The sequence below is a fragment of the Fukomys damarensis genome, unplaced genomic scaffold (genome assembly GCF_012274545.1).
Source record: "Fukomys damarensis isolate Sample0158 unplaced genomic scaffold, DMR_v1.0_HiC HiC_scaffold_39, whole genome shotgun sequence".
Taxonomy (NCBI): Eukaryota; Metazoa; Chordata; class Mammalia; order Rodentia; family Bathyergidae; genus Fukomys; species Fukomys damarensis.
The window spans coordinates 41,249,538-41,263,383 of record NW_022900951.1 but is presented as its reverse complement, the minus strand read 5'-3'; the positions used below and the strand labels follow the sequence as shown (position 1 = coordinate 41,263,383).

The following is a 13,846-nucleotide window of genomic DNA, read 5'->3' as shown; positions in this document are numbered from 1 at the left end:
AGGGCAGAGGTGTGGGGAAAAAAATGAGAATCAAGACTTGCCATGTAAAGGTACATGATCCCAACAATGAATGTAACTGTACTGTATCCCTAAATGTACCAATAAACTCAATAAAAAAAAAAAATCACTTGTGATATAATTAATGTCTTTGCTTTTATATAACACTTCCGTTGTATTGTATGACACCTGGAATTTTACTGTTTAATGTAGAGCATTCAATATTACAAAAGCTACTGAGTAAGATTTATTTAAAGAGCTCTTAGTTTCTTTTATTTTCTAATAAAAATCTCAGTAGGCTGAGAAGCAAAATTTAATATGCTCTTCAAAGCTGCTAAAGATATCTTACTAATTTTATTTTGTTAGTTATTTATTTTTGCAGTGCTTGGGATCGAACCCAGGATCTAGCGCATGGTAGGCAAGTACTCTACCACTGAGCTATACCCCCTTTCATTGAAATAAGATCTCACTGTGTTGCCCAGGCTGGCGTTCACCTCCTGGGCTCAAGTGATCCTCCTGCCTTAGCATCAAAAGCAGCCGAGACTACAGGTGTATGTCACCACTCCCAGTATATATTACTAATTTTAAATGAACTATGTTCTGAACATTACTGAAAAAAAAAAACTCCTCAATAGGACTTCTTCAAGAGTGGCTTCTAAAAATGTCAGCCAGATACACAGAGGAGACATGGGTTTTATTCTAGCTTTGTCACAAACTAGCTGCAGGATGCTGGCAATTTAGTAAACTTCCCTAGACTCAGTTTCCACACTTGTAAAGTGAGAAAGTTAAATTAGATAACATCTTAACTATTTAGCTCTAAAACTTGTGAATCATATACCCATTTCATCTCACATTTCCTTTTTCATTAAATCTGATATTTGCCCTTTTCCTTAGTACTACTGTGATGATAAAATGAGATGGAAGATAAAAATACTTTAAATTTTGCAAACTCCAGACAAATAAAAAAATTTCCTGTTATTTACTAAAAATAGTTAATTGTATATTTACTCACTTAATCCCCTTTTATTTTTACCTTTTAAGTTATATTAAGCTATTTAAGTCTGAAATTCTTAGATATAGTAACTTCAACAATAGAAAACACCTACATGTAATGCTTTCAAAATCCACCTCAGATTTAATGTTTGCTGATAAATTACTGAAACAAATAAAGACAAACTACAGGCAATAGGATTTTCTAAAGACTATAATCTTAAGAATAAAATATTTTACAACATATCACTATTTTTAAAAATGCAAGGGCTTGAAGAGACACTATGACTTTTTACTTTAAAACACTTGTTTTATTGAAGGCGAGTGAATTCTTATTTTCTTCTTATTTTAAGCAATTAAAATTTTAGTTTAGCAAAGAAAAAAACCAAAGCTTAGTACCCAACTATTTATGATAGGCTCTAAAAATCATAATGTGCTGGATTAAAAGATAGACAAAAGTACTATTTGGTTGTAAGGAAAAGGAAATGAAATGGTCAGTCTGGGATATAGTCAATAAAATCTTGTACCTTGGTCCCATTGAATATCTTGTTTATAATAAGTTGACATTCTTCTACAGCACCATCTCCATTAAACTCCAAGGCAATCACAGGACCTATAAGTAAACCCAAAAAGTGTTTTCTTAGTAGAAGTACAAATATATTCTAAAATTAATCTTTGTATTTTCCCCTGAAGAATCTCCAGCATCATCTTTGGGGGTGAGAAAAAAGGAAGAGGGAAGTAGACAGATGGGACACATTACCTCAGCTGCTTCTTCCTACACTAATCATGAAACAAATTAACATAGAGTCTCATCCCATGAGGAGTAGCTTCAGAGTTATTATAGGACTAGTGACACATTTTTAAATAGTGTTGTAAATAGTCTGGCTTTTCTATGTTTTATTCTTCTATAAAAATCCAAGAATCTCCACTCATTTACCAGCACAAAGAATAGTTGACAAAACAGCAAATAAGATCAAAAGCAATCCAAGTCAACAACATAAGTAGGTCTTGCCAGGCAGCCAGATTTGCTTCCAACTCTACTTACCAGCCAAGTTCTGGGCCACCAACAGTGGAGCTAAGCCAAATAGGAATTGAGGCCAAGCATCAAAATAATGCCGACCTTAAAGTATTTTCCTTAAGTGTGTCTTCAAGCTAAATTTTAGAAATGATAATAAAGTTTTAATTTTTTAAATCCCATGAATACAAGGATTTGTGCCTCCTTTCCCATAAATTAATTTTGAATACTTTTAAATCCCCCTGTAACTTAAAATTTGAGGTCCAGAGTCATGAATTAATCTTTGGTAAACTTGGATTGAAATGCAGTACTGGCACTATTAGTGTCAAATTGTTGGCAAGCATGGTCATAAATTAGAAAAGCAAAATATGCCCTTTAATTGAATTAGTATGTATTCAACTATCACTATTTCCTAATAGATTTGCTTTTTATTTCAGATAGTGATAGGGAAGTCCTGACTTTCAAGGAGCTACAAATTTCTTGGAAAAAAAGCCAAATTCATTAAACAGATACCAAACAGCATAGAAAAACAAAGTAGCATACTAAGGTGAATCAACATGAAATAAGTTGAATGTAGTCATATGCCACAAGGTGATACACAAGAATGAGAAAGAAAAGATCATACTATACTGGGCATGGAAATAGTCAAAGGTTTGTGATTTAATACAAAAAACAAATGCAGAAAAGGCAGAATGTACAGCAGGCAACTATGTCATACACTTAGAGAACAAATTAAAATATGAGTTTTTCAGCAACAGAGGATATAGATTATGATAGGTATGGGTGAAGAAGGTAACGGAATGTTTTCTGGCTCTTGCCAAGCTCTATGGAAGAGGAAGGTAATAACCAGGGGGCATTAAATGGAAAGAGATGAACAAACTGCAAGGGGAACAATTCTAAGGGGAGGCATACAGGAAAAGGTTCTGTTAGAGAGCCTACACCTGAGACAGAAGGGAAGGGCCCTACGGGCTCGAGGGGAAAGGGAGCACGATGCCCCTCCCCCACTTTGTCCCCTTCTGGTGGGTACTGTTGCATTTTGGGGAAAGAAAGACACCCTGGAGTGGCTAAGATTAGGAAGGGAGGGATTGCATAAGCAACATTCACAGGAAGCTTCCAGAAGATTCCCTGGTCCTCACCCTTACATTCAGCCTGCAAGTTGTTATGATAGCAACAATTCCCAGGCACTCTTCCTTTTAGTCTAGGCCTCCCTCCTGTGTACTAGTCCCTCTGTGCTATAGCCTGGGCCCTTTTACAATAAAGATTTCCTTTCATGTTCCTGTAAATATGCTTGTGATTTATTTCTCAGGTACTGGGGGCTCCAAAAGTCCTATAAATCTACTTAGGACTTTTATCTTCCAAAGAAAGATGAATAAACACCAAAGAGCTCCAGGGACCAGCAGCCCACAAAGACCAGCAGCAGAGATACACCATCTGGTAGAATTGACCTACAGTGTCCAGTACAATCAGGCATCAGACAGTGACCTATGGTATCCAGCATAAGCTGGCATTGGACTGTGACAGCTGGCAGTGGCAGCGACCAGCAGCTGGCTGTGTCCAGTGTTGCCATCCAGCATTACCTGGTGACATCAAGACTGCTAGCAGAGCTGTACTTTCCCAATTCTTAAATCCAGTAAAAGAACCCTAGGCTGATTGGCAACACTCCCACACTTGGATCTACAGTCCAGTCTTAGATTGCAAGTAACTTGGTCTGTGGAATGTCACATGATCACAACTGGTCTGTCTGTGTGCCTCTCTCCTTTGATATACAAGTGCTTTGGATTATGAGCAGACTGAATTATTCTTGTGTGAGTGATTCATGGTGCAATGCTGGGATTAGGGTGGGTGATGACTAAATCAGTCCACTGATTGGTTTGGCATCACCCTAATCTCAGTAGCCTGGATACAACATAACGGACAGAAAGAGGCTCATCTTGTCCCTTGCTTGCTTTGCTACCTTCTGCCCGCCACAAACTGTTTCTCCTCTGCGATGCCTGTCTGCCATGCCACGCTGCCTTGGAGCCAGCCGATTATGGGCTGAAACCTCTACAAACTGTGAGCCAAACAAACCTTTCTGTCTTTAACTGTGGGTGTCAGGTATTACATCTCAGTAGTGAGAGAAAAGTAACTAAGACATATACCAAAAAAGACATTGAGGCTTTATAAACAGGATGTACAGAACTGTATATATATAAAAAAAAGATGGATTGGAAAGCTGAGCAGCGGGTTGTAAATCCAAATAGTCATTAAACAGGTCATTAAAGGAGGACTATCTGTACTATTCTGTCTTTTTATGTTTAAAATTTTTCCATTAAAATATTTGATTGGCAAGGTTAGAAGGTCTTAGCAGAGAAGACCTGCACATTTTGTAACAAAACATAGCTAGCTTTATAAAAGAAAATCTGTAGTCTCACATTTTTAATTTCAAATATCAATGTTAACTCATGATTTCTTTTTCTAAAAAAAAAAAAAACAGGGCTCCTTGGCGACATGGTTGATATTAGTTCTAGGCCAAATGGTTGATATTAGTCCTCGAAAATACAGGATGAACTTGGAACATCTTGTAGAGCCATAAAGGGAACTGTTCAAAAATCAAAAGGATGGAACTATGTCAAAGGGACAGAGGAGCCAACCCCCAAGAGCTCCCAAATGACTAACACTGGAACAATTTGATAGTATTGCATTATAACCCAAATAATAAAATACATATCCATACGTCAATACTGATAGAAATAAAAGATTAAATACGGGAGAAGGGGCAAAACTCTTAAAAGAATTCCAAATAATATATGTGGACATTCCTTTCTCTAGGAGGTGGTGCTTAATGCTCCTGTGCTTGAATGTGAGATAGTCTTAGTGTCTCACTTCCAAAAAACAGTAAGAAAGGAGAAAACACAGAAACTTTACAAAAGAAAAACCTGGCAGATACCACTTGATGTTGATATCATGGGCCCCAGTGATGTGATATGAACAGAAGGGTGCTCCACTTTCTTCCCAAACCTGTATCTCTAGTCTAACCAGAAAAAATAGCAGACCTACCCAAATTGAGGGACTCTTCACAACAGCTGACCAGAACTGTTTAAAAGTTCAGGTTTTGAAAAACAGGGAAAGACTGAGGAATTATCACAGATTGGAGGAGATTAAGGAGACACAGCAACTAAAGGCAATGTGGGATCTTAGATTACATTCTTAGATTACAGTAAAAAAAGGACACAACTGGATAAACTGGTAAAGTTTGAAGAAAGCCTGTAGTTGGAGTTAATGGCATTTTTACCAATGTAAATTTCTTAGTTTTGACAAATATACCATGGTTGTATTAACATTAGGGGAAGCTGAATAAAGAGTATACACAAACTCTCTGTACTATCTTTGCAATTTTTCTATAAAAATAAAATTATTCCAATAGAAAAGTTCATTTGAAAGACAAAAGAAGTCCAGAAACTTCTCATCTCATTCAGACCAGAATACTAAGGCTTTACAGTGTCCTACAAGACCCTACATTATTGGACTCTACCTTAGCTACTTCACAGACTTCATCTACTATTTTGTTAAATAAATTAATGAATGGCCCTCTAAACCGAAGTAACCCATCTAATCTTCAGAATCATCTAGGAAGCTGTTAAAATGTAGATTTTATGGACATATCTGAGATTTTTTTGGAATCATTCTTTTTGAGGCAGGGGGGTGTGAGTTGGATATTAATCACATACATAAACACATATATAGAGCCTAGGCTAGGTTCAAACTTGTGATCCTTTCACCTCAGCCTCCTGGGTAGCTGAGATTACAGGTTTTAAAAACAACCTAGATGGTTCTGAAGATTAGATTTGGAAATTTCTCAAAATGGAAAACAGGAAATTCTTTTATTAAGCAGTCAAATAGCCTTATGAACTAAAAAAAATTGTGACTACTTCAACTGAAGAGGAAAATTTAGACACTTTGAGGTGGCAGCAAACTTGGTATATACTTATATAGTGAATTTTCAAAAAAGTTAAGTACACCCTTAAAACAGTGGTTCTCAACTAGGAGCAATTTTGCCCCCTAGGGGACATTTCACAATGTCTGAAAACAATTTCAGTTGCAATAACTAGAGCAACTGGCATGTAGGAGATAGAGACCAAAAATGCTGCTAAGAACCCAGTAAGGCACAGGATAATCACTCATGACTAAAACATCGGTAGTGTCAAAGTTGAGAAACCTTGTCTTAGGATGATCGATAGCCACTTTTAAAGAAGGATCCAGTCATTCAACTCCTGCTTGGCAGTCTGCTTATCCTTCCAAAATGCATAATTGGGCAATTTTTAAATTTTCTTCAAGTTTTTATTTTGAAAAGTTCACATATTATAGGAGAGTTGAAAGAGCAGCATGATCATCTAAACCCACCAACTCAGAATGTGGCCACATTTGCTTTATTGCATGCTATACACCATGTACATACACGTGCTAGTTTTTGTTTTTTTTGTTTTTGACATGACACTCAGCATGCATCTCCTATATAACTACAATACCATTATCATGCCTCAGGAAATAAGAATAACTCCATATCATTTTCATACTTTCTCAGTTTGTCCCCAAAATGCCATTTATAGCTTTACAGCCCACCTCACCCCAATCCAAAATTGAATCAAAGTTCACTCATTGTGTTCAGCTGTTATTTCTCTTCAGATTCTTTTAATCCAGAAGAGTTCCCCCATCTTTTCTGTTTTCCAACAGTGTCTGATGAACTCTAGCTAGTTGTCTTACTGAATGTCTTCTATTTTGGATTTTGCTAATTGTCTCTTCATGGTGTCATTTAGCATATTTCCTTTCCTTCCTATAAGATAGGATTTAAATTTTGGCATGGTGGCGCACGCCTGTAATCCCAGCACTCAGGAAGCTGAGGCAGGAGGATCGCTGAGTTCGAGACCAGCCTGGACTACACAGTTCCAGGTCAGTTTCAACTACATAGTGAAACCCTGTCTCAAAAAACCAAAAAAAAAGTTTTTCTTTTTGGCTCAATTAGTTTTTAGTGAAATATTTTTAGCAAGAATACTTCACAAGTAATGTGGTGTAGTTCTCACTGCAGCTCATCAGAAGAAACAATGTCAGGCTACTCATCACTGACACTAAGTTTGATCACTGTGTTAATAATAGTTATCACAAGATCACTGCTGTAAAGATAGTGGCCAGGAGTGGTGGCACAGGCCTGTAATCCCAGCACTCAGGAGACTGAGGCAGTAGGATCGCTGAGTTTGAGACCAGCCTGGGCTACATAGTTCCAGGTCAGTCTCAACTACATAGTGAGACCCTGTCTCAAAAAACAAACAAACAAACAAAGATACGTTCCCTCTCTGAATTAGAATGTATGGATATCTTAGCAACTTTTCAATAGTTTTAGCATCTACTGATAACTTTTGTATGAAATGATTATTACGAGGAGGTTGGAAAATACTGATTTCCAAAGTCTACCATTTCTTGCACATTTATTAGCTCACAATATTCTATAAACAGCAGAGGAGTGTTCCTTTATTTCCTCCTCTCCTTTCTGTATCACCACGGAAGCTTGGGTTTCTGTTGTAGTTACCTTTATTTTTCTTGTTTTTCTACTCCCCTTCCCCTACCCTTTCTCCTCCTCATCCTCTCTTCTGTCTCTCCCTCTCCCTCTCCCTCGCCCTCTCCCTCGCCCTCTCCCTCTCTCTCTGGTGCTCGGTTTTAAACATGCTATGAAAATGTTCTACTACTGAGCTACATCCTCCAGCTTCCATCATTCTTTGTGATGGTCAAATTGTTACTTTTTTTTTGGTACCAGGGATCAAACTCGGGTCCTTGTGCTTGCAAGGCAGGCAGCAGAACCACTGAGCTAAATACTCGGCCCTGTGATGGTCAAACTGTGCCCAAATTTGTCAGGTGAAAACTCCATCAACCTGGCTCTTGTGACTTTCTGACATGACTTCATCAATCTTTGGGTATCTTTCTGTGTTTTTATTTTTTTATTTTATGTTTTAGCAAAACCTTTATTGGTACATTTTAGATATACATAATGATAACATTCATCATAGGGTATTTGTACCAGTACATGATATATCTTGATGCTTTTTTCTCCATCCCCCCTTCCCTCATGTAGGAAAGCTTTGTTTCCAGTTTTTTCTTCAACCTTTCTCTTTTTATCTTGTCACTTCTTTGGTGTTTAAGACCTGTTTTTATTATTTTTATTTCCTGAAATTGCTATAAGCTCTGTTTTAGTTCCAGGTTTTGCAGTAGCAAAACATTATACTACTTGCATGTGGAACACTGTTACTTAAATGCAGATACTATTATTTGGGTTGCAGTAATACAATGGTACTACTTCATTAACATCACACAAGTATATAAATCATTAATTTAGACCTCATCTGTTCATTTCTAACACTCACACTTTAAGATGTCCATTACACTTACTACTTGATTCTATTTCTGAAAGCTGTGGGAAGTATAAAGGCTTGGATTTTTTAAATTAAAATTTAGCCTTGAGCAAACAACACCCCCACTCTGAGCAGGCAAACAGTACTCTGCCCTCTAGAGTCACTATACCATCACATACAGATAGGCAGACAGCACCCCTTCAGGAGGGTACAATAAACTCCAGTTCCTCTTTTGCAGACATATACCAGTATCTGAAACTTACTGGTGAAACTTATTGGGGAAATTCTAATTCTACATGGGAAGTTAACCAATCATATGAAATACATAATATAGTATATCACTTTATTTATATTTCTTGGGCTGGGAATCTGGCTCAGTGGTTCTGCCTCCTGCCTTATAAGTGCAAGGACCCGAGTTCAATCCCCGACACCCCCCAAAAATTTTTATTTCTTATTTCTCAGTATGGTCAAAGCACATCTTTATGAAGTGCTCTGCAACTCCAGGAAGGGAGTATAAAATGTTAACTCATTTCAGTACAAAGCCCAACAATAATTAAAAATAAAACATGTGACCTTTAAATAATAATACAGAACAAGGAAAAAACTAATGCCTAATTTCTAGTCAGTTATGTAGGACTTCTTGCATGATGTGAAATTTTGACATTTCTAAACAGTAATAGGAAAAACATAGAACAAATAAGACAAAGTAAGAGAAATGTTAAAGTAAGAATAAATCAAATCAGAATGTCAAGAAAATAACCACAGAAACATATCAATCATCCAGAAGTTACCTTTGTTCAGAAGGGGAAGGAAGTCGGGTGCTTTTTCCCGAAAAACCCTTTTTGCATCTTCAGCTTTCATGGACACTTCCTTTGTCTGAACTAGGAAAAAGTCTTTACCAACCATCTGTGGAAAATAAAATTTCATTTAGATTTTAAAATAAACATCTGAGATTAAAAACAATGTTATCCTATTCAAGCATTTTTCCATATAAAATTCGACATAGCGTATTGGGTTTTGTTTTATTTTTTAAAACTCTAAAGGCATTTGCAATAACACGTTCTCACATATAAAGGTTCCTCATTTCACGAATTCAATTCTCTCCATGATTCTGGTCACAAACCAAACTGGATGAGAACAGAATCAAATTTCCCCATAAGGTCAACATTTGAACCTACCCACTGAATTTGATTTGGTTCTCATCCAACTCAGTTTGTGACCAGTATCATGGAAAGAATCAAGTTCATGAACTGAGGTACCACTGTCAAGATTCATTCTTACAGATGGGTGGTTCTGGTTAAGAATTAGTACCGCAGGGACAAAATGGCACAGCAGTGAATGCCAGTGACTCAGCTTCTCCAGAACGAGGTGTTTGGAGTCTGGAGTTCAGTGGCTTGGAGAGGAACAGAAGTTACAGGACAGTATATGAGAACCACAAGGGAAGTGACAGGAGAAAAAAGTAGGATTGAGTGATACAGAGGAGGTGGCCCACCTGGCAGAGAAAATAGGGCTGCTCAGGAGCACAATTCATGACAGCTAAATCCTGTAAGCAGCTTATATATTCATTGACAGGTGACTGCATAAAGAAAATTTGTTATCTATACATAATGGAGTGCTACTTGGCTATAAAGAATGACACACTTGAGACATTTATTGGAAAATATAATGTTGAGTAAAATACATCACACACAAGCTTAAATACCATAAGTATCTCTCATTTGAGTGATGCAAAGTATAAAGAAAGAAAATGATAAAGGATGGATAGAAGGGGACAAGGGAATGGATCGCTTGCAATAGGGAGTTGGTCCAAGGGGTCAGGGCGAGGGTTGAGGAGGAGGGGAAGAGGAAATGAGAGGAATGAAGATGTGCCATGTATAGGACCCCTAATAATCTCAATGACTGTAACACTATGTGCCATAACACGAGCTAAGACAAATAAAATCAACAAGTACAAAAAGGGGTAGAGGATAGGGGAACTGGGGGAAGGAAAAGGAAGGGGATTAAAGAAAAGAAGCTGTAATATGTACATGTAACCACTCCCCAAGAAGACTGTAAACTTCATGAATTGCAAACATACTAATAAAATAAAAAAATTATAAAAAGAATTAGTACTCTAAGGCCTACTGTTAAGATTAAGTCAAATATTAAATGTTTATCATTCCTCAATTTAAAACATAATTAAGGTGGGTATTGTGGTACATGCCAGTAATCCCAGCACTCTGGGAGAGTGAGGCAGGAGGACTGTAAATTCCAGCCCCGGCTGGGCAATTTAGTGACCTAGTGAGACCTAAAATAAAAAATAAAGGGCTCAGGAGGACTCAATGCAAAGGCCCTATGTTCAATCTCCAGTGCTGGAGAAAAATAAAGAAAACATAATTTAATTTTGTCTTGAATGATTAAGTAATTACGGTATTTTACATGATGAGATACCATAATTACATTTATCATAGTTCATTAAATATAACAAAAATATAATAAAGTGGGAGGAATTTTATGTAATAATTGTAATTTTAGAAGGTATAGTACAAATTTGTACAGTATAGCACAATAATAGGTCAAATTTATGGAGTACTATTTACCAAGAAATTTTATGCACTTTACATGCATAATACACTTAGCCGGTTCATGATATAGGTATTCATTGTATGGATGAGATAACAAAGAGATAAAGTTGTTAAGACTTTTGCTCAAGGTTACAGAACTATTGAGTAACAGCTAGGATTTGAACCCAATTCATCTGATTACAGACTAAATAAATTCTAAATATTATTTCTAAAAGACTGTTTAAGGAACAATTATGAATGATTAAAAAATTTATATTTACTATTCTTTATAGTTAACTATAAAATATACTAATTTAAAAAATAATTATGACAGTAAGTTTGTTTTTAACAATGCAAAGCAAGCAAAGCTTACTAGGTTTAATAATAAAAAGATATACACAGGCACACACACATATAGAATGAGCAAGACCGCCAAAAAAGTACACATCAGGAAAATAAAAAGGTGTGTGTGTGTGTGTGTGTGTGTGTGTGTGTGTGTGTGTGTGTGCGGGGATCAAACTCGGGTCCTTGCACTTGCAAGGCAGGTAGAGGAACCACTGTGCTAAACCCCTGGCCCTATATAAGTATTTTAATACTAAATTTATTGAGACATCATGAGATTAACACAAGTTACCTTTGGCCTCTACAATTACAAGAGGTGCCCAAAGTGGTGGCCATTAGCTTCCAGACATTTATTAGTAAGGCAAACTGCTGAAGTGTTTACATGTTTTTTGGTGGACTCTGATAAAGATACACACATACACATACACATTTGAAAAATAAAAAGTAGAAACAAAGAAATATCAACCAACATGCTAGCAAAGATGCCACTGTCCAGTGTCACATAGGTATACATACTTTTACCCACCCCTAGTTTTCTTTGTCCTTCATTACAGAAATAATGCATGTTCTTTTTAAAATCCAGAGCTACAAAAAAAGAAAACTCTGCTATTAATAAACTTCCTAAGAATAACTACAATTGCTAATATTTTAGTATATATAACATTACAGACACCTAATTTTTTAAAAAATCAGTTATGTACTATTTTACAAATTTTTCCTTGTGAATATTTTCCAACCACTCCACTATAAAATCACTTTTAGGGCCAGGGATTTAGCTTAGTGGTGCTTCCACCTCTCTTGCAAGCACAAGGTCCTGAGTTCATGCCCGGTCCCAAGAAAAAAAATCACTTTTAGTGGCTGGAGGTATTTCATCCTATGGTTACATTATTCCATACCATTTAATCATACTGGCTCAAACTTGTAAGTCTTTCAGAATTCTCACTCAATGCTATCTCAGAAAAAAGAAACATACATTTAATAATTGCAGGAAACTACATGGTCATCACTACGAGATGATGACTATAAAGTTACTTAAAAGAGCAGAAACAATCCTAATTCCATTTCTAATTTACTGTACTGCTTCTCAACTATCATTTTATGGTCAAATGTATAAACTGATAAAATTTTGATCAATTTAAAATATCTAAAATGAGCTATGAAACTATATTTTAATATATCACTGAAAATATCTGAATAACTTCTTTCCATAAAATTTTTCCATTTCTAAAGACTTAAAAATAATGCTAACTACTGAATTTAAATAATTCAAATAGTTCAAACTACTTTAATTTATCCTGTGTACATCTGTAATTTTTATAAGAGCAAGCAAGTTATCTGACTTTCAGGTGAGAAATCAAGGCCCAATAACTTTTCTTGACTCTGTATGGAATGTGCTTTTTGTAGTATCCAGCCTTTCCAGGATTCTTATCTTTTCAAATTTTATATTTGAGAAAACATCATGATATGTTTATTTATAAAAACAATGTGAAATAAAATTCTGTGGTAATCCTGGGATTTAACAAAGCTAGAGTTTGCAATCACATTTCCAGTCTAAGCTGTCATAAGATACTTGACTTAATGATAGAGAAAGATTCGTTTTCTTTTCCAACTCAGAATTAACTAGTTTCTACACATATTTCCCTGGGAAGTAATCTCTTAACATAATATGTAAGTCTTTTAGCATGTTTGGATCTTCTTTTCACATGTACTTGGCATTTTTTTTCTTTCTTTTCTCTTTTATTCCTTGTTTCTGTAATTTCAGAATTAAATAGCTCTAGCCAAAGAGTCTCTAGGTTGGAGGGCTCTTGACTCCACATACTTTTGGTCACAATTCCTGCTCCACCAGGGAAGCATTAACTTTCCTTCACCACTGAGGCAGTGTAACAGCATCATATTTAAGGGTTAAATATGGAGCCAGACTACCTAGATATGAATCACATCTTTGTTGTTTACCGGCTGAGTGACCTTTTGCAAGTTACCCTGTGATTCATTTTCCTTATCTGTCAAAAGGGGAATAATAGCATCTGTTTCTTAGGGTTGTTTTAAACGTTTAGTTAATTCATTTAAATCCCTTACAATTTCTTACATAAACACTATGTATTAGCTATTATTAGTAGTATTGTGGGATTTTTGCTATTATATTCCAGAAAGTCATCTAAAGAATATCACTCTTCCTGGCTATATTTCTTTTAAGAGAACACAGCACTGCCATTGCACAATCACATACCAGAGGTTTTAAGGCTAAGGACATTAGATGATTCTTGATAGCTTTTTTCTGTAACATGTTAAATATTTTTTATGATCACTCCTGATTATCTACCAAGGAGTTTAACCTGAAAATTTAATCTTTTAAAAACTATTTCATAGATTCTTTTAAAAAATCATCATGTAGTACAATGAATGTGTATACCTCTCCAATGTTGGATTAACATGTGATTAGATAGCTAGAAAGGCCAGAAGCATATTTTCCTATACCTTACCAGATTTATAACATGTGATTATTATATTGGCATAATCACAAAAGAAAATATCGGGAATGAAATTATACTTTTGCCTTGAAAACTACCTCAGATATACTTTCT

The 13,846-nt window shown here is 35.9% G+C and overlaps 1 protein-coding gene across 1 annotated transcript in view; it reads right to left on the bottom strand.

The window, feature by feature from the left end:
- The window catches only part of Rp2 (RP2 activator of ARL3 GTPase), a 30,960-nt gene that overhangs the window by 2,382 nt on the left and 14,732 nt on the right, over nt 1-13,846 (bottom strand). Inside the window, exons 3-4 of the mRNA XM_010643486.3 lie at nt 9,171-9,285; nt 1,515-1,600 (exon numbers count right to left, since the gene is read on the bottom strand). Of these exons, the coding sequence (XP_010641788.1) occupies nt 1,515-1,600; nt 9,171-9,285 (201 nt within the window). The remainder of the gene's footprint in view (nt 1-1,514; nt 1,601-9,170; nt 9,286-13,846) is intronic.